Source organism: Scaptodrosophila lebanonensis, unplaced genomic scaffold (genome assembly GCF_003285725.1).
Source record: "Scaptodrosophila lebanonensis strain 11010-0011.00,11010-0021.00 unplaced genomic scaffold, SlebRS2 tig00000001-arrow-pilon, whole genome shotgun sequence".
NCBI lineage: Eukaryota > Metazoa > Arthropoda > Insecta > Diptera > Drosophilidae > Scaptodrosophila > Scaptodrosophila lebanonensis.
The window spans coordinates 4,836,238-4,856,679 of record NW_022060529.1 but is presented as its reverse complement, the minus strand read 5'-3'; the positions used below and the strand labels follow the sequence as shown (position 1 = coordinate 4,856,679).

At 40.5% G+C, this 20,442-nt stretch overlaps 4 protein-coding genes and 3 non-coding genes across 10 annotated transcripts; 3 read left to right on the top strand and 4 right to left on the bottom strand.

Moving 5' to 3' along the window:
* Positions 1 to 691: 691 nt before the first annotated feature.
* On the top strand, positions 692 to 2,468 carry LOC115633322 (putative inorganic phosphate cotransporter). Its single transcript, XM_030530754.1, has 3 exons — positions 692 to 929; positions 1,009 to 2,097; positions 2,158 to 2,468. Exons 1-3 carry the CDS (start codon positions 738 to 740, stop codon positions 2,329 to 2,331), a joined length of 1,455 nt encoding a protein of 484 aa, XP_030386614.1. The 5' UTR covers positions 692 to 737; the 3' UTR covers positions 2,332 to 2,468.
* A 241-nt stretch (positions 2,469 to 2,709) lies between these two features.
* On the bottom strand, positions 2,710 to 2,782 carry Trnaf-gaa. The gene has a single exon. It is a non-coding gene; the product is annotated as a tRNA-Phe (tRNA).
* Positions 2,783 to 3,059: 277 nt separating this feature from the next.
* Trnaf-gaa lies at positions 3,060 to 3,132 on the bottom strand. Its single transcript has one exon. It is a non-coding gene; the product is annotated as a tRNA-Phe (tRNA).
* A 329-nt stretch (positions 3,133 to 3,461) lies between these two features.
* Positions 3,462 to 3,534, bottom strand: Trnaf-gaa. Its single transcript has one exon. It is a non-coding gene; the product is annotated as a tRNA-Phe (tRNA).
* A 234-nt stretch (positions 3,535 to 3,768) lies between these two features.
* LOC115634629 (sodium channel protein Nach) lies at positions 3,769 to 5,839 on the top strand. Its single transcript, XM_030532485.1, has 6 exons — positions 3,769 to 4,130; positions 4,192 to 4,482; positions 4,542 to 4,990; positions 5,049 to 5,175; positions 5,235 to 5,338; positions 5,652 to 5,839. Exons 1-6 carry the CDS (start codon positions 3,769 to 3,771, stop codon positions 5,837 to 5,839), a joined length of 1,521 nt encoding a protein of 506 aa, XP_030388345.1.
* A 738-nt stretch (positions 5,840 to 6,577) lies between these two features.
* LOC115620018 (alpha-amylase-related protein) lies at positions 6,578 to 8,696 on the top strand. Its single transcript, XM_030513122.1, has 2 exons — positions 6,578 to 7,240; positions 7,831 to 8,696. The coding sequence occupies exons 1-2, from the start codon at positions 6,578 to 6,580 to the stop codon at positions 8,656 to 8,658; spliced, it is 1,491 nt and encodes a 496-aa protein (XP_030368982.1). The 3' UTR covers positions 8,659 to 8,696.
* A 2,252-nt stretch (positions 8,697 to 10,948) lies between these two features.
* On the bottom strand, positions 10,949 to 19,255 carry LOC115623703 (serine-enriched protein). Of its 4 annotated transcripts, XM_030518208.1 has the most exons (10): positions 19,184 to 19,255; positions 18,613 to 18,723; positions 17,396 to 17,575; positions 17,060 to 17,218; positions 16,723 to 16,761; positions 15,722 to 15,839; positions 15,334 to 15,665; positions 15,132 to 15,272; positions 14,928 to 14,978; positions 10,949 to 14,753 (listed from the first exon to the last, which is right to left on the bottom strand). In XM_030518208.1, exons 3-10 carry the CDS (start codon positions 17,564 to 17,566, stop codon positions 11,826 to 11,828), a joined length of 3,939 nt encoding a protein of 1,312 aa, XP_030374068.1. In that variant the 5' UTR covers positions 17,567 to 17,575; positions 18,613 to 18,723; positions 19,184 to 19,255; the 3' UTR covers positions 10,949 to 11,825. The 4 variants fall into 4 exon arrangements, with proteins under 4 accessions (XP_030374068.1, XP_030374053.1, XP_030374045.1 ...); XM_030518193.1 differs by lacking the exon at positions 16,723 to 16,761 and having other exon boundaries at positions 14,694 to 14,978; XM_030518185.1 differs by lacking the exon at positions 18,613 to 18,723 and having other exon boundaries at positions 14,694 to 14,978; positions 19,184 to 19,226.
* Positions 19,256 to 20,442: the final 1,187 nt, after the last annotated feature.

The window sequence follows — 20,442 nt, the reverse complement described above, 5'->3', positions numbered from 1 at the left end:
TAATGCCACTAATATTGATTGTATGTTGATCTAGAAATTAACACAAACATAGGCACAAACTCTTGACTTCAATTAAAATTATTGTTAAATAATGAACATTTTTGTGCAGGGCAACGTAGAAAATATAATTGTCTACCATTTAAAATGCGTAGTTTTTTATTGTGATAGCAAAAAATGTCGCTTTGTATAGATCAAACAAGTTGGAGGAGAACGAAACAAGTTTCTATGTCAATTTAATTGAAATAAATTAAATTAAAATTGTTAAATGATGAAAGCAAAAAAGAAAACAAGGAACGTATATATGCCACAGATTTGAAAATAAAATTGTATCTGTCAGTAATGCATAAATTGTGTTTTAATTCATTAATTATTCCAGAAGAGTAAATAGGTAAAAGGAAGCATCGCCGACCCCATAAAGTGCAAAACATTCAAAACCGTCCATTCTGTATAGATTGTGAAGTTCAAAAAAAGCTTTGTTTGTAGTTTTGTGTCTTAAAATTCATTTAAATGCCAAGAAACCACTTCATTGAATATAATGAGCTGACAGCCGATCAATGTTTAAATATTACTCTTGATTTAATACAAAGAAAATATTACAATAAAGGAAGACATGTTGAGTATGTGAAATATTTTGCGTAACATGTCTTTCCACTTTCCACGTACATTGTTTCCGATCGAGTATACATTTTGTAATTGTATTTATTGAGACTAAAAACAATTTTTGACACACTTACTTTATGTTTCTTGCAAAATGTAAGACCACGCGCTGTTTTGTCACATTCATGCTCTTCCTGGGCATGGCCAACGCCTATGTGATGCGCACAAATATGTCCGTGGCAATTGTAGCCATGGTCAACCATACAGCTATCTTCGATGGTCATGAGGAGCTAGTGGATGACGAGTGCCCCGACAGGGAGTTGCCCAGTATTGTAAGTATTGAATATGTTGAATTAATAATATTGAAATCCCTTGAGAGACAATATTGTAATTAGACGGAATCTTTTTTAGAAAGATGATAGAGATGGGGAGTTTGTTTGGAATTCGAAACTGCAAGGATTCATTTTATCCTCGTTCTTCTACGGCTATGTCATCACACAAATCCCGTTCGGCATTCTCGCCAATAAATATGGAGCACTACGTTTCCTGGGCTGGGGCATGTTAATCAACTCTGTATTCGCATTCCTTGTGCCTGTGGCAGCGCGTAAAGGCGGCGTCTGGGGTCTGTGCATTGTGCGTTTCATTCAGGGATTGGGCGAGGGTCCCATTGTGCCCTGCACTCACGCCCTCTTGGCCAAATGGATTCCACCCAATGAACGCTCTCGCATGGGAACCGTAGTCTATGCGGGAGCTCAGTTTGGAACAATTATATCAATGCCGTTGTCTGGATTGCTGGCTGAATACGGATTCGATGGTGGCTGGCCATCGATATTCTATGTGTTTGGAGTGGTGGGCACCATTTGGTCCATTGCTTTTCTGATTATGGTCTTCGAAGATCCATCGTCACACCCGCGCATAGATGAGAGTGAAAAGAAGTACATCAACGACTCGTTGTGGGGCGCGGATGTGGTGAAGAGCCCTCCCATACCTTTCAAGGCCATCATAAAATCGCTTCCTTTCTATGCGATTCTCTTTGCACACATGGGTCACAACTATGGCTATGAAACTCTGATGACTGAACTACCCACCTACATGAAGCAGGTGCTGCGATTCTCGCTCAAGTCTAATGGTCTGCTCTCCGCTCTGCCCTATCTCGCTATGTGGCTGTTCTCCATGTTTATTTCGGTTATTGCGGATTGGATGATCACATCGAAGCGCTTCACACACACCTCGACGCGCAAGATCATCAACAGCATCGGTCAGTACGGACCTGGTCTAGCGCTCATAGCTGCCTCCTACACGGGCTGCGATCGCGCACTGACCCTAGCGATACTCACAACTGGTGTGGGTCTGAATGGCGGCATCTACTCGGGCTTTAAGATCAATCATCTGGATCTAACTCCTCGATTCGCTGGCTTCCTCATGGCTATAACAAACTGTTCGGCCAACTTGGTAGGTCTGCTGGCACCCATTGTAGCAGGCAGCCTGATCAACAACAAGGTCAGCTACACACACCAAACTGGCGCTTCTAGCCTAACCTACTTTCACCTTCACTTGCAGCCAACTATGGGTCAGTGGCAGATTGTTTTCTTCATAGCCGCCTTTGTGTATATCATTTGCGGTACCATCTACAACATATTCGGTTCCGGCGAGCGGCAATGGTGGGACAATCCCGAAAATGAAGCGGCCAAGGAGAATGCGCCCACTATCGCTACAAATGAGCCCAAGAAATAATAAGCTGAGTTTAGTACCTAACTGCTTTGTTTTAGTTAAGTTAAGCTTAAAGTGGTTATTAACATGGATACCTAAAGTAAATTAAATTAATAGTGTGAAATGATAAAAGTAAATAAAGAAAACATTTTAACTGTAAATAGACGACAGATTTACAATGACAGAAATGCAATTTTCATCGGATGCATAAACTGTGTTTTAATGCATACTTCCTTTCCTATGGAACAAGAAGGGAGCTTCTCATAATATAAGTTATATAAATATGTATTCATGTACAAACATGTTCATTTTTAATTATCCCACTCGTTCTTTAAATAATTATTTTTTATTAAATAACACGGCAATATTTACTATTCAAAATATAAAAAAATTATTGTTTATTGCCGAAACCCGGGATTGAACCGGGGACCTTTAGATCTTCAGTCTAACGCTCTCCCAACTGAGCTATTTCGGCACATAACGGAAGTTTCACCAATGCGTATTTAGGCAAAACGCTTGTCGAGTTACACATCAACCCTTAACAGTAAGCAGAATTTTACACAAAAGCGCCACCGCGAGACGATACATGTTAATGCTAGACAAAAATATTTTGAGACCAAACTTTTTCCTATAAGTTGAAGTTTTGATTTAAATAGTCCGTACATGATAAGAATATTTTTCTAGGTACACATGTAAAAAATAAATTTGTTGTAATTTAAACATTTTAAATTAAATATAAAAAAAATCTGTCTTGCCGAAACCCGGGATTGAACCGGGGACCTTTAGATCTTCAGTCTAACGCTCTCCCAACTGAGCTATTTCGGCGGACGGCTTCTCTCGCCCAACTGCAGTCACCAAGCTAAAAAAAAAACATTGCAAATTAATTTTAACGAAGTTGTTTTCAAATAAAACAAAAACAACTTTTTTTTACAAGAAATAAATCGGTGCATTTGCGTTATATTTTCTTTATATTTAACAATTAATTCAAAACATGTTTATGTCCAGTATCAGTATGATTATAGAGCATCACAAAAAGCTCAGCTTTTTATAAAATAAGTAAATATGATGATGAAAATAAAATTGCTTTATTTCTGAATTTTCAAAGCTAAATATAGTGAATAAAAAAATTGTTTTAAAAAATATTATTTTAGTGTTGCCGAAACCCGGGATTGAACCGGGGACCTTTAGATCTTCAGTCTAACGCTCTCCCAACTGAGCTATTTCGGCCCATAGTACCTGCTTGGCAAATGAATCATATAATGATCCGGCACTGTTTAGAACAACCCTACATTTAAGTGCTGGCAGCAATTGCAATACTGACGCAGTGGAAATTGATTTGAATTTAATAATAGGTTGTTAAAGTGTCTATCGGACATTTCAATTACAAGCCAAATAAGAATCGTGCCCCTATGAAACTGTTTAGGGGCAGAAAAACGTCTGGAGTTTCATTTTACCTGTAAAATGGGACACGACGAGGAGCTTACAGCGGAGCAGATAGATTTAAATATATCGCCATTGTCCGGGGCCTTTGGGCGGACTTGGAACTCGTTTTGCGCCACCAGTAGCATTCACGGTCTGAAATACACTCGTGATGAGGACACAAATCGCATTGTACGCTTTGTATGGATTCTTATTTCGCTGGTCATGTTCATATGTGCCATTATCATGGTACATACCTTCTACATCGATTATCGGAGTAACCCCACACGCATGAATGTCGAGAACGACCATACGCCTGTGACGACCATCTACTTTCCACCCGTAACCATCTGTCCGGAGGTTCTCTTTAACACGCAACAGTCTAAGGCTTTTCTGCAAACCCTGTGAGTAGTTTGAGTGTTCATTATAATTGGATGTCTGTTAATATATACAGTTGCCCACAAGTAAGTTGCCAGATGCGACGCAGGTGAAAAACATTTTAGATCTACTCCACATCTTTCACGGATTTATGGTGGATGACAACCGCTACTCCCAAGCAGATACTGACCTGTTGGAATCGGTGCTGGCTCTGAATAATCTGACAATCGAACAATTTGTGGATAGGATGCTTTGGAACTGCAACGATTTGATCCATCGTTGTCGATATCAGGGGATAATTGTCGACTGTTCCCAGCTATTTCAGCGCTCAAAGACGTTCTATGGCCACTGCTGCTCATTCAATCTGAGACAGTTTGGGTGCGTAAATGATTCGCAGTTCGTTTTCAGAAAATGATTCCACACTAACAGCCTTACAGACTCAATTTTACGGCTCGCTACGCGGCCGGTGGCTTGGAAAATGGGCTCTCATTAGTTCTACGCTACAAGGACGATAGCTACGATATTTTAGAATCCTATTCCAATGGTTTTAAAATGCTTATGCAAGAGGCACTCACATACCCCAGCGCCCACTCTCTTATTAAGTTCATGCCCCAGAACACTGAAGTATTTGCAGCGGTGCGTCCAGAGGAGACCTTCTGCTCGAGTGCGGTCAAGGCTCTGCCAATCGAGGAACGCAACTGTGTTTTCCAGGATGAGGTCAAGCTGCGTTACTTTCGCAAATATATGTATATCAATTGTGAACTTAATTGTCGTGTTACAAACATGGTCAAGTTCTGCGGCTGCTACACGTACTTCTTTAACTTAAATCGCACCAACGAACGTATTTGCTCATTTCGAGATGTTCACTGTCTTGTAGAAAACTTTGGTGTGTATTGCTATATAATTGTCAGTATCGGCTTGAAAAGTTTCCAATTTTTCCACAGACAAAATCATAACCCGAAGGCGTCAAACTCAGTGCAAATGTCCTTTAATATGCGAGCACATTGATTACGACGTCCAAACTACAAGCACGCCGCTTGAATTAAATATCCCAACTGTCGATCCTTTTTAGTAAGAATTCAACATTTTAAAGTTGCCAATAAATTATATAATATGCTACCATTTCTTAGTGAAGGTCTTGAGAAGGATGATGCTGTTGTTCATATTTTTATGAACTCGCAAATCTATCGACGCGTGCGCCTCGATCTGCTCTCAAATATGGTCACACTAGTGTGTAAGTCTTAACTATTTAAAAGTTAGAAAGATTGTTTAACACACTAAGGAAGCGATGGAACAAACTTTTTTTTAGTTTCTTCAACTTTGTAACTTTATTTAGCATTCAAAATCGATTTTAAAACAAGTATTTCCCATACCCGAATGAAGAAATCTGAAGTTGAAAAGTATGAAGATTTTCAAAGAACTCTACAAACTCAATCTTAAACAGTTATTTTCTAGCTGAGAACATATTATATAATATGTGGCTTTTAGAGAAAGTTATCAGAAAATATTGCGACTTTAAATGAAAGTAAATCTATTTTCTTCGACAGCAAATCTTGGCAGCGCCTTCAGTCTCTTTGTCGGCATGAGTATGTTGTCCGTTGTGGAAATAATCTACTATTTCACAGTAGTGCTGCACAAGAATTACGTGTTGGAGCAGCAGGCCAGAGCTAGGCTTAAGCTTCAAGTATTTCGCCAGAAGTTCAAGGTACCCAAGCACGGAATGCAAAATAATTGAACGACCACCTACGGTGAAGACATTTTCATAATTTATAAGTATATTTTATTTAATCAGTCCGCTGGCGATAAGAAACGTGCGCCACATCACCTTTAACTTCTGCACATCCACATTTCGAATGAATCATAAATAATAATTTGAGTTTAAAATATGATTGTTGCTTGTGGACATGTCAAATAAGCCTACACTACATCATATAAATATTTTGCCAATGTGCCGGCTCATGTCATTTTGTTTATCACCTTTGCTTATCACAGGGAACGTAAATGCGTTTAAGGACTCGTATTAGTGCACTGTCACAAATTGTTTATTCAATTTTAATGAATCAAACTGTTATAAGGTTAGGTTAAATAAAATAAATATCAAACACAATATACAAATGAGTTTTAGCGTTCCCATGCATGTCAATACAAAACGTTGGACATTTTAAAATGTTTGTAAATCTTTACCAGAGAGAATATCCAGCTTCGTAGACTGTCAGAAATCTTTTACAATCAATGTGAATTCAATAAGATCAAAAATGTGTCTGAGGTCAGCATACCAGATAAGCATAGACACCCTTAAAAACACTGATCATAAATTCGCATTTAAACAGGGGGGGTGTAATAAATTTGCGACAAACCTGATTTTAGTGATGCGCTGCGTAATTCCCCCAGTGATAAGATTGCCCCATGGAGCGGCGAGTGTAATATAAAAGCAGCAAGCCCAATAGCCTTCCAACACAGTCAGTCGATTAAAATGGCGAAGCTAGCTTTGTTTATCCCCTTGCTTACCGCATGCCTAATGGCTACCGTGGCAAGGGCACAGCATAATCCTCACTGGTGGGGCAACCGCAACACCATCGTTCATCTCTTCGAATGGAAGTGGTCTGATATTGCCAATGAGTGTGAGAATTTCTTGGCGCCACAAGGCTATGCTGGCGTTCAAGTGAGTCCCGTTAACGAGAACATCATCTCTGCGGGTCGTCCCTGGTGGGAACGGTATCAACCTATTTCCTATAAGCTTATCACACGCTCCGGCAATGAGTTGGACTTTGCCTCTATGGTCAGGCGATGCAATGATGTGGGAGTACGCATCTATGTGGATGTTCTGCTCAATCACATGTCCGGAGACTTTGAGGGCACTGCTGTTGGAACTGGCGGCTCTGTAGCTGAGCCCAGCAAGAAATCCTTCCCAGCTGTTCCTTACACAGCTGCTGACTTTCATCCGAGCTGTGATATAACCGACTGGAACGATCGATTCCAAGTACAGCAATGCGAACTGGTGGGTCTGAAGGACCTGGACCAAGGCAACAACTGGGTCCGCACACAACTCATCGCGTTTCTAGATCATCTGATACAATTGGGCGTGGCTGGTTTTCGTGTGGACGCGGCTAAGCATATGGCGGCCAGCGATTTAAAGGTGAGTTTAATTTTATATGTAAACAAGAAAACAGTATTCGGCTTCGTTCAAAAATGTTTTATATAACGTGTCTAAAATTTTATTATAGCATTGTTATGGAAACGAACATTTAAGCTTATTCCATATTCGTTTTAAAAACCACGGAAATTTCAATATTTACATGTAGATTTAACTATTTTTACCATCGATTTTGCACCATCGGTGTTTTGGTACAAATGAAGTGTGCACACTTAAATTTTAAATTTAATATTAAAATATTAAATTTAAAGTGTGACGATATTAAATCACAAGTGATAATGTGGGAACGTGGGTTTGATTCACGCCAAAGCTTTATTTTTTACAATTATAAAATATTTTTTCCACTTTTCTGTACTATGCAACTTTTTTATCAGTGTACTATATATTTGGATTTTCGGATAGTAATTTTTACACTGTTCGTTTCCATGCCGGCAACAAGTTTTTAATGTTATAAAGCCATATATGTTTGGCAATTAACATGGTCTGCGTATGAGGTAGCGATGAATGCAAATTTCTTGAATTTACTACAACAACTACATATGTATAGTCAACATTGATCCGAAATTTTGCAGTTTATTTACGACAATGTGCGAGACCTGAACACGGATCATGGCTTCCCAAACAACGCGCGTGCCTTCATCTTCCAGGAGGTTATAGATCATGGGCATGAGACTGTGTCACGTGAGGAATATAATCAATTGGGTGCGGTCACTGAGTTCCGCTTCTCGGAGGAAATAGGCAAGGCGTTCCGTGGTCACAATACACTTAAGTGGCTGCAAAGTTGGGGCACCGCCTGGGGCTTCTTGCCCTCGGAGCAAGCATTGACCTTTGTGGACAATCACGACAATCAGCGCGACAGTGGTGAGGTTTTGAACTACAAGTCGCCCAAGCAATACAAAATGGCCACCGCCTTCCACTTGGCCTATCCCTATGGCATAAGTCGCGTTATGAGCTCCTTTGGCTTTGATGACCGCGATCAGGCGCCCCCACAAGATGCCTCCGAGAACATCATCTCCCCCCAGTTTGATGTGGAGGGAGCATGCACCAATGGCTGGATATGTGAGCATCGCTGGCGGCAAATTTACAATATGGTCGGCTTCAAGAACGCCGTACGCGGCACTGGGCTGAGCAATTGGTGGGACAATGGCGACAATCAAGTCGCTTTCTGTCGTGGCTCCAAGGGCTTTATCGCATTCAACAACAATAATTATGACCTGAATGAGACGTTGCAAACCTGCCTGCCTGCTGGCACCTACTGCGATGTCATTTCGGGAGCCAAGTTGAACGGCGCATGCGCCGGTAAGTCAGTCACTGTGGATGGCAATGGCTATGCACACATCAGCATTGGAGCCAATGAGTTCGATGGTGTACTTGCCCTGCACGCTGACGCAAAATTGTGAAACGCAGAGACGATGTATTTATAATAACGACATAAATGATTCGGTTTTATTTTTTTAGTTTTGTCTTCCCCAGATAACATACTTGTACATGTAATAAAAACGCACATTAAAGTATAATTTGGCTAAACAAATATTGCAGCACTTTTGTGCAACTAATGATGGATATAACCTACAAATATCTGCATACATATGTATATACTATATAGTATAAGGTATATGGGTATATATAAGTATGTATAGTTTCGATTGTACAATATCGATAAAAAACAACACACAAACGTCAAAAACTTTGAAATGCAAAGTAAAACTTGAACATGAACTTCATTTAGAATTTGAATTATTGTTAAGACTAGCAAATGCGTTTCTTGTTGGGACTTAAAAACCTATTTTATCCTCAAACTTGATGCATCGTTGAACTATATTTTTCCTTAAGTATTCATATATATGTATGTATAGATGTATGTATATATCCTACAATAATAACAATGTTTTTGGCCACGCGTGCATCCACGTTGTCCTCAACAACACAATCTCCATTGTCTCCACTTTCAGTATCGTTGCCGCTGGTGCGGTAACTTGGCTAGGATTGTGGCTTAAACATGTCTGCAAATAGAAGAAAGTCGCATTGTCAAATTGTAGTTGTGCCTCACAATTAAAGCAGCGTCAGCTTCTTCTTTAGAGCATTCACAGGCAAATGAAAAACGACTCAAAAACGAGTACTTTCGCTTAGCACTACTATTTAAAGCGTTTGTGTTTTAGTTTAAAACAAGCAACTACAACTTAAAATTGCAACAGTTTCTACTTGCATTCATGTTAATAGTAAGTATAATATAGGTATAAATAGGTATATATGGTATGTATGTATATATATGTACTTATAGAAGAGAGCTGCATGAATGCCTACTACTATAACATTCTTTTGAATTAAATCGAGAATAATTTTGGGTTTCAATTACAACCACACTGAGCATTACTAAATAAATGTTAATAAATTAAATACGCCATCAATGAGTTCACTATGTAGTTTTATTTCTTTTATTGCCCTAAGCTTCATGAGTTGAGTTTTCGAAATTTTCGATTTAAAAAATATTGTGTAGTTTCTGATAACTCTTAAAAATCAGAAAGTGTTTTTTTGTATTAAGCTTGGAACGCAACGGACTCATGCAGGTCTCTGGCATAAGCACAATCATACATACATACGTACATACATTTGTTTCTTCGAAAGAGATTTGTATAAAAATTTTATCATATTTTATACCATACATAGTAAATGTAAGCGATGTATATATATATAATGTTTATATATACACATACATAATTAAATTAAATGCGTTTTATGCGTAAATACCTGTAAGTTGATGATATCATTTTCTTCTTAAGAGTATTATAAACAGTACATATTTTATAAATAATGATGTAGATGTAACTTAATTCTGAATTAGATTTTAGTTAGTAGTTGTTTATTGACCGCTTCAATTGTTTTAACTCAAGTTTTCACCACAGCACAATGCTATTTTAAATTTGCAATATTTTTTAATGAAATGTTTGCTTCTAAGCGTGCCTGTTGAGACTTTATAAATATTTTTGAAATTATTACATAGCGGCACAATGTTTTATTTTAAGATTTAAGTACGGCCCCAAATCCAGCTTTAAATTTACATTTAATTAATTGATTTAAATGTATAGATCTTGCTCTTTTTTCAATGTTATTCATTAGATTTCTTATAAGTATTATACGAATTATTTCAATTAGAACTCAACTTTTAGCAATTAGTTTATTTTAACAACATTGTTTAACACTATATACTTTATCATACAAAAATTTGTTGTATCTATATAACAGGAACCACGTAAAAATGCGCACACATTGGCTTATAATATTAATAGCACTAACATTAGTTATTAGTTAATCTTTATATAATTCTGTATGTATACAAATGAGTGTGGCTCATTTTTTTAAACATTAATCAGGTAAATCGTGGGAGGAATTATTGTTTCAAATTTGTAGATCGTTATAGAATATTTGAACGTTTTCTGTTATTTGAATTCTTATTAATATATAGTATAATGAATATTCTTTGTGAATTAAGGTGACATTTAGACGCGCATTTAATTAATACTTATTAGTTCTTAAAATTTGATTACCTTTAAGACTTGCGTGGTTTTCAATAAATCGTAGCAGCCCAAAACACTTAAAATTGTGTAAAATTGTTGCGTTCTCGTAGAGTTTCAAAACGGCCTAAAAACCAGAACCATTTTATAAAGTTTGATATACGCTTTGATGGCTTACTTACTTATATACATAATTGTAATCATACGCATACAAAAGTTACCCAACAAGTTATCGTACAAGAGATACAAGTTAGTTCTAGCACATACAAGTACACATATGAAGAAACACTTGTGGATTATATAACATTTAGATTGTCAAAAATTGTATTTGCGTAGAAAAATATTACTTCAATATTGCTGTGATGAATTTGACTTGCACTACCCGCTCTATGGCGAGTAACAGACTCTTGTATTTTTGAATTTCCTTCATAAGACAGTATGAGGTTTTAACGGTGGTGTGTGGGCTAAAGTGTTTTTTTTTTCTAGCTAGCTATTTTTTAAATTCCACCTGTATTAATATGTCGATGAGCAGCGAAAAAGCGATAGTCCTACTAATAGTTTGTGATATAGTATAAATATACAAGTATGGGTTTATGATGAAAGAACATTTCAGAAAGTTAAACATTTACTTTTTTTCTTCCTATTACTCTGGGGGTAAGGTCCAAAGTCAACTGCCATATTCAACTGCCTGCGTCAAACTTGCCGTAATACCTAACGCGATAGCACAGTTCACATCACTATCTTACAGAAAATCAATAGCAGCTAATACTGCGATGCAAAAAAGCTTTAGGTTCACGCTAGAAACTAACGCCTTCTGGCTCTAACGGCTTATCGACGATAATTTGGACAGGTTAACTTGGTTCCATGGAACAGGGACCTATCATAAAAAATTCAAACACAATTTCACCTTAGGGCTATGCTTAATTAGAAAGCGTCTTGCTTACATTGCTTTCCTTTAAGAAATTGCCTAACTACGGACTGCTTTACAGCGATCGTCAAAATTATTTCTATCTAGAATATTATGATATGCGCATCTGCGACCCGTCTAAGGTCGCCTAGAAGCTTTTGCCTGCATCGTGAATACGTTTGCGACGACTGTCTCGACGCCTATAGCGATCAATAATTCGTGATCGATGTCTTTCCGGACATAACGCCTCGGGTGAACTGTCCACTTTTTTCATCACAATGCGAAAGGTGAAGGTGTGTTTGGGTGAGGCGCTGGCCGCACGTCGCGGCGAAGGTGGCTCAAATTCACTGCCGCTGGAAAAACCGCAAGTTGTGGACGCACCACCAACCCCAGTTGGTCCGACAACGGCACTGTTCCCAACTGCACTGGGTATACGGGGCGTGCCATTTGTGTAGCCTGATGGTGTGGACATGGATCCGGTGGAGAGCTGTTGTGTCAATACTGAACTGGGTCGCGGTTCAAAAATGGAAGCGCAACGCTGATCCGTGCACAGGAAGGTTTTCACCTCTTCCTCGCGTTGCTTGATTGTAAGGGGGAAGTGCTTCTTGGTGGGATCAGCATAGGGACTGCGCTGCGGCTCATGGCTATGTGCTGAGTGTGGGTAGGACGAGCTGGAGTCGTAGCTGTCGCGCGAGCTATAGTTAGAGGAGGTCTGTTGCGAAAGGGGGCTGCGGGCGCGCGAGAAGGCATTGAAGGGTGAAATGTGTAACGAACGAAAAGTTTCGGTCTTCTGTTTCTTAGTCATTGGAAAGTTCGGAGAGCGCGCTGGCGTGATGCCGCTCGCTTCCGAAGGCGTATAATCAAAGTGCGTCTCAAGTGAGGACTTGCGGCCGCAGGAAGAGCCTGAACGTTGAAAAGTTTCAGCGTCCACCAGCTCAATGGAGGACTTGCGCAAATCAACATGTCGCTTGCGCTCATCTGTGTCGACAATCTCGAAACTAGAGGTCTGATCCTCGTAGCTGGTGGATTGATATCGTGATATTGATATGTCAAAGCTAGTATCGCGCGATGAGTAGGGACAATCAAAGCTGGACTCTGCGCGGCTAGACTTCCGATCGCCTTCAACCATCTCGAAGCTATCGCCGCCAGAATCTAAACGCTGTAAATTGATCAGGTCCGTGTCTGTATCACCGCCGGGACTGCGCAGGTTTTCAAGAAAAGGCGAACGCGGTGGATCAAAGGAAGAACGTCGCGAAGGCGGTTCAAACTCAATAGTAGGACACTGCAGCGGTTTATTTTGTTTCTCGGGCGGTGATGCGGCCGCCGCTGCAGCTGCAGCCTCAACCGCGACAACCTCTTCTGTTTCACGCCGCAGTACCTGCAGATTTACATAAACTGGTTCTGGCGGATAGGCTTTCAAAATCTCTACGAGCTCAACGCGAAAATCTTCGGGTATGACCAAATCATTGGAGTCTGATTCACGTTCTTCGCTAATGCGTGGTTCAATGGGCTCTCGACTTTCGGACCGACGTGTGAAATGATGCGTAATTGGTGCCCCGTCGGTAGTGAGAGCCACTACCTTCAGAGAATTAGTCACCTCCTCTACGAACTGGGCCATTGCTACATCCTCGGTGTTAACCGTAGTTATTTCTGTCTGTTCTTCAGTTTCCACTTCTGTTTCGATCGCTGGCTCGTCGATCTCACGCAAACGCTCATGCTTGATATAAGACTCACCTACCTTTTCAAAGTGCACATTCGCCAATTCGAATGGTAGATCACTTAACGGTGAAGCACGTCCGGAGGTACGACCTACCTGTGGGTCTAGATTGCCCGCATTGGAATCTGCGCTGGCTCGCTTAGAACCGGCTGTCGATGTACATGGCTGCTGTTGTTGTTGCTGCTGCTGCTGCTGCTGCTGTTGTTGTTGCTTCTGTTTTTCCTCCTCTTCACGTCGTGCAGATCTTCGTAGCTTCAGCGACATTTTCGTGTAGTGTGCGAATTTCGATGACATCTTCGGTTCGAAGCCAACTTCGGACATTTGCTTGACAACGGCACTTTTTGCGGCCGTCGACGAAGCGGCCGGACTGGCCGAAAACGTGCTCTGACGTATGAGCGGCCCACTAGACGAGCCGGATTCGGCTCGGGTGAAGGCATTGGCAAAGCGGTTGGTGCGAGTGGAAATGTGCTTCGATGGTTTACGCACAAATGCCAAAATCTCGCGCATCACGCTTGTACGTTCCTTCTTCTCTGGCTGCGTCTGCCCCTCCTTCTCCTTGTCGCGCAAGGCCGCCGCCTCTTCTTGTCGCTCTCGTTCACGTGCCGCCTCCGCAGCAGCACTTTTATACGTCTCTGCAGGATTAGATACCGTAATTGGTGGAATAGGTCCTATGGGACTACGCTTGTCTCCGCTGAAATATATGGGCGTGAAGAGATTTATTGAAGGCCTCTTTATTCCCACAAAACCCGTCTCTTCCGGTTCCGTTGCCATGTCCTGTACGTGCACCGTCGACGTGGGACTACGTCGCGAAGTGGCTGTTTGGCACCCGAAATCTGTGGGTGCAGCCGCACCCAACGGCGAACGGCGTTCCTGGGTATGAATGCTGAACGTTGGACTGGTGCGTCTGTCTCCGGTGGGACTGCGAGCCGTTGGACTGTTTGGGGACTTTAGACCACTGCTGGGGAAGAGAGGACTGCGTTTGCCTTGTGGACTGCGATCGTTTAGGCCCACTGGACTCCGTCGACCTTGCGAGCTCACCGAAATGGCAAGCTGTCCGCTATTTTTTCGTCTCGTAGACGCTCGAAGCGTTCCCTGGCGGGATAATGTTGTGATTGTTTTCTGCGAAGCGCTTCCAGGACTTTTGGATTCGGGTTGTGGTAGTATAGGGCTCTTGGGTGTGAGGGGGCTACGCTTTTTATCACCGTTGGCGATCAAGGTGTTGAGTGTTAGACCCGTAGTTGTCGACGCATTGGGACTACGCCGCTCGGAAGGGCTGCGACGAGTCCTAAAACTTTGTGACTTAGCCTTGCGTATCTTGGGAAGGGACTGATGGTGACGATGGCGACCAGAGGCGTGCGGCTGTTGCTGGTTGGAGGAGGAGGAGGGGCCGTTCAACTTATGTTAGTTGCTGTGATGCGGGCCACTGGTGGGATCGCTGCTGCCGCTCGAGCTCAAAGTTGTATTCGAACCGTAAGGATCAAGCGAACTCTGCACGGACATCGAACGGCCCTGGTTCTGGCGGGCGCGCCTTACTCGGCTAGAGTTGGGAGACAGCTTTCCGGGGTCGATGCTTTCTGGGTCTGCCTGCAATTTGTAGAATCAGACATAAAGGGGGACAACAGGACAATGGACGATGGGCGGCGCAACAGACAGATAAATGATATAGCATGAATGATACTGAGTTAAACACCAACGAAGCCAAACAACAATTAAGCAAACATCGACCACAAAACGCACCTGGTAGGCCAGCGCATTCATGATCATTGAATAGGGTACCAGACCAAGAGGATGAATCTCACGCATAAGCACATTGGCGGGAATTTTATGAAACTGTATATACTCCAGAAATGTGCCCAGTATTTCCTTGATATCGATGTTCTGTCGGTTTAAGTAAAAGTTATTTATTTATAGAAAGCTGTTTTATTTTTGAATTACTTACCGGGTTATTATCGTAATACTTCTTACTCCACATAAGCGCAGCCTGAAACTTGGTGAACTCATCCGCTCGTAACTCTTCACGTGCCAAAATTAAACGCACCACGTGCTGCGGGAGCAGTGTAAAGCTGCCCAAGTTAAGAACCTCATTGCCATGCTCATCGACAAACTCTAGAACCTTCTGCACCAGCGTCTTCGTGCACTTATACTGTATATAGCGCTCGGCTGATGCCAACAGGGCGCACACCGTGTCCACGTTAATGCAGCATTGCACAAAGCCAGCGCAGGCACGGCGCAGCTCCTCAAGACCATAGTAATCGGCAGCATTCATCACCCCTATGGAGTGAAAAATGAGTAAATAAAATACCACACATCATCCGTCATTTACATACCCAGAAGGGTGCGAGGTTGCAATGTAACGCAGCCAGTATGAATGTATTCGATAAGCTGGCGAAAAACATCCGGCTCGAATTCCTCGATAATCAAGGTCTGATGTTGCTGACCTGAGGGCTGCAAAAACATCGCGCCAAATTGATAGTACAAAAATAATATGCAAAGCAGGTTAAAGCAGATATTATATAGTAGTGGGGAAATATATAGTAAGTAGACAATAAGTGCTGTTTAACCATTAATCAGTGAATTACAATATTCATATTTGTCTGCAATACAATGAAGAGTCAGAACATGCGTTATGAACAGATAATGGCATCAATGCAGGAAACTAAGACAGATTTAATATTCTAAAATTTCTGCACTTTGCTCATTCAGAGGTTAAACAGAAACATGATTAATATACCAGTTATTTGAAATTAAAATTAAACAAACTGCTTTACTGCTACATCGACTGCAACATGGCTTCGCAAAATAAATGAAATAAAACATACCTACATATTTATATTTTTAATTGCCGCATACTTCATTTCAATAGAAGCCAATTTTAAATACGAGACCAGATTATTTGCATGCTTGCCTTGGCTAGCAATGGTTTTTACTATCATTGAAGAGATCATATAGAATAGAAATAGCAACATGTTCTGACTACACTTTAAAAAATACCATACATATTCTTTAAATATAGTCAAAACACACATTAAGATATGATTCTAAAATGATTACAAAGACTTTATTTAATATCTCTAGGACAGAGTTACACAAAGTATGCCAATAATTACTTTATTTAAACTTTTTCATCTGTTTTAAAAATTATGAAAAGCAATAAATTGATAAATTTATGAAGATTACAAGCACAACCCTAATCTTCATCTAGGGGAAAAGAGGACATAGAGCATAGATTCACACACAGCCAGTTACAATAGCTACACAACAGAGAGACACACAAAGCTTTGGACAGCACTGCTGCCATTTGAACTTGCTTGGATTACTCAGTGATTACCTCGGGTATCGGAGCTAATTGTTGGGTGAAACCGGTTCTCTAAGATTAATACCAATTTTGGGTTTCAAGAGTGTGACAAAAAGTTACAACAGAGAAATATATAAAAAATAATTTACAATTTTATTAATCAATTTTGGTTTTCGTATTTACAAAAATTGCGATACAAAATGGTAAACAAAGTACATATTATTTTACAAAATAAAAGTATAAAATAAAATCTTCACACACGCGCCACAAAATATTATAAAATATACGCACACACACACACACATCTATTCCACATTCCCTGTCCTTTTACCCGTCTGGGTAATCGATTATGAATGACTGCGGTACATACCTGTTGTGCGGCATTTTGTAGATTCAACAAGGGCTCCGAGGAGCGTTTCAGAAACAAGCGCAACTTGTTCTCCTTGGTCGAGGTCTCGCGTTTGCGTTGCGGCGATGGCGCAGCGTACAACATTTTGGCGAATACGCGGGAACGAGAGGCAAGCACAGCCTAAAGGATGCAGAAAAGGATGAGGGAAGAAAACGAGAAAGAGGAGAGGAGAGTAATATTACAGCTTTTGTAATGCTGCGTTGAATACGCAGTGACCTGATTTAGACACACGTCGATGCTCACACCCATACCAGAATAGCGACATCGACACACACACACACACCCACACACACGTACCTTGACGGCGCACACGGGCTCACGTGTGTCGCCCACGAGGAAGGTTACATCACAAAGCTCCGGCATCGATGCCAGAAACTTCATGTCCTCGGCGAGCCCTGTTTTGTTCTCGAACGTTGATAAGTCCGGCTCTGCGTCAGCCATACCAGGTAGAATCAATGCCTCGGGCATTTGTGTTTACTGCAAAGAGACGCATGTTGACTTAACGCTTTAGGTTGTTTCCACAAGCAGTGTACCAACACTGGTGGGGTTGGTGGGGGGTGTTGGGGCTTATTAATTTAATTAAAAGATGATAAAAATAGCTATGCTAGATGTTATATAAAGGGAAAAGTAGGAAAGACCTAAGCAAATACCACGACCACGTAAATACTTTAAAGCCACAAAGACTTCAAAGTAATTAAATTCAAATTGTGAGCAGACAAAACGAACATCAACCGTTCGCAGAGGTAAGCTCCACATGCCACACACACACACACACACACACACACACACATACACAGAGACACACTCTTGCTGCTCTGACTGTGCGGTGGTGCGTGTCAGTTTGTCTGTAGCACCTGCGGGGACTGTCCTTGAACAGAACTGAAAATAAATTACAATTGCAAAATGCTGACTGCGACTACAGGCCACGCGAGCATCGATGGCGCTGGGAGAGCAGAAACATTGACAATAGGAAATTGAAATAAAAAACTGAACAGATGCCACTTCAGTACCTTTGTGTTGACTTTTGGGGAGGGGGGATTGTTGGAGCTGCCGCAAGAATTGTTGCATACTTTCAGGGTTAGTGGTTCTATTTTAAGATTGTGTGTCTGTGTGTATGTGTGCGAGCAAACTGCATGCAATAAAGGAGCACTTGAGTTGCAACAAGTTTACAAGTTCAGAAAATATACACATACTTACAAGAGAGAAATTTCTTAAAGGGAAAATATATAAAGCGATAGTCTGTTACCTGAATTACTTGTATAATAGGCGCGCCTGAAATAACACTTAAGGTTGGCTAACTAGCAAATTATTTGACAAATAATATTAGTTTTGATGCAACCGTTAAGTTAAAAATCAAAAGCTGCCATAAACAATCCATCGACACCAAGCCAAACATATGTATTTAAACATTTCAGAACATTTAGATTCCTCCACCTCTGTTCTCTTAAGTAAGAAAATGTTGTCAAACGAATACATAACGAGACACTAATGGCGAATAAATAATAAATGCTTACCTGTTGCAATTTTAAATATTTTCGTTTCTCCGCACTTTCAAGTAACTAACTATAAACGGATTTCGACACGTCGAAAAAATCCGTCAACCGCTTAATATTAAATCATTTTGACTGCAAATTTGAATTATCGAAAGTTTAGCCAGCGAATTAAATAAATTGAGAGTATAAATTCAAGACACATTTACATTATTTTACAGCATAAGCAATGAGAAAAGTGTATTAAAAAATGCGTGAAAGTAAATAAGAAACGGAGGAAAAAAGAAGAAAATTCGTATCACCATACAACATGCTCTCCAAATTGATTTTATACACTTGAAAATCGACAATCTGTCTTGTGAAGGGTGCGTGGGGTGAAGTGTTCCAAATTCTGTACTACGCATAAATTAAAAAAGCTAAGAAGAAGATGTGTTTGTGTGTGCGTTTGTGCATGTACTCCTATATACAGCATGTATGGGATTTTAAATAATGACCAAAAAAAAATTGGTTTAAATTTCTTTGCACGCCAGGAAGGCACACAATTTGAAAAAAAAAAAAACGGGACCAAATTAAATGGCTTTATTGTGAGAATTACTTATTCTTTTTTGGCGTTGCGGTGTCTGAAAATTCAACTCTTTGGCCTTGCGTCGGGCAAGTGTTACTTTCACTTTTCACTTGAACGTATTTGCTTTTGTATGTATTTGTGTGTTTGAAGCAACAAACAGAAAAGAAACACGTATATAATATATGTATTCTATATACAGGCGTATACAAAAACCAAATGCAAAAAGCAATTATATTTGATGATAACGCCACTACAAATGATGAAATAAATTACAAATGTTTTTCAATTGCTATTCTGTTTTTTTTTTTTTTTGTTTCGTTTTGTCTTTCAATATGCACTAAACGAATTTGGCTTTTATTTTTTCTCTATCTGCAAACTCTCACACAGACAGACAAACGCACACACAGCCCAGTTGCCTCTGCTTTTCAAGCGCAATAAAATGAAATGAACCGTTTCGTACGAAGCACAGCGACGTTCTGCACACGCAGCACACAAATTTTATTCGCATCATAATTATTTTGTGTACATCAAAAGGAGTTTCCTTCTAAATGTCAGACAGCTTTCTCGCAGCGACGCCAACAGCACCAGTGCAGAACAACTGCGCATGTCCTGCCCCAATCGATCCAGTCGTCTTGACGATGCGGGACTGGGAAGGCTCCTTTTGGTCACCGAGACGCCTGGCGCCAAAAGCAGTCAACAGTTTGCCGCGTGTACGTGGCGAGAACAACGTGTCCTGTTTAGCGGCCACTTGTTTGCGTGCGGTCACAGACTGAGCCAATGCGCATGTCGATGTAAACATAAACAAACCGCTCCGTTTGACAATTTTCCTTTTGACACTTGACAGCTGCACCTTCAGTAGCAGACGCCTGGCTGTGTTTATTGTCGCCTTCAACAACTCTGGCGTCGGGTTACCACGCGCCGCAATTCAAAACATCTGTAGAAATATAACCACCAAATAACCACACAGCCATACATTTAAATGCGAGTATCCAATCCGCTTGCATTAATATAAATGTAATGGGAAAATATTGCATCTTAATCCCATAACTAACTACCTTTTCAAATTACACTTTTCGAAGATAAATCAACTATTAAAGATTCAACAGACCTATCTCTCACAGAATTCAATAAAAATTCGACACCCCCAGTAATATTTCAACAACACTTTCTTGCCCTTAAAGCTTCATACGCTCATTATAATTTCACATACACAGACTGTTCTAAAACCAAAGATGTTACAGGTTATGCAATCTCATCAGAAACAGAATAAATCCACTATGGGACTCTAC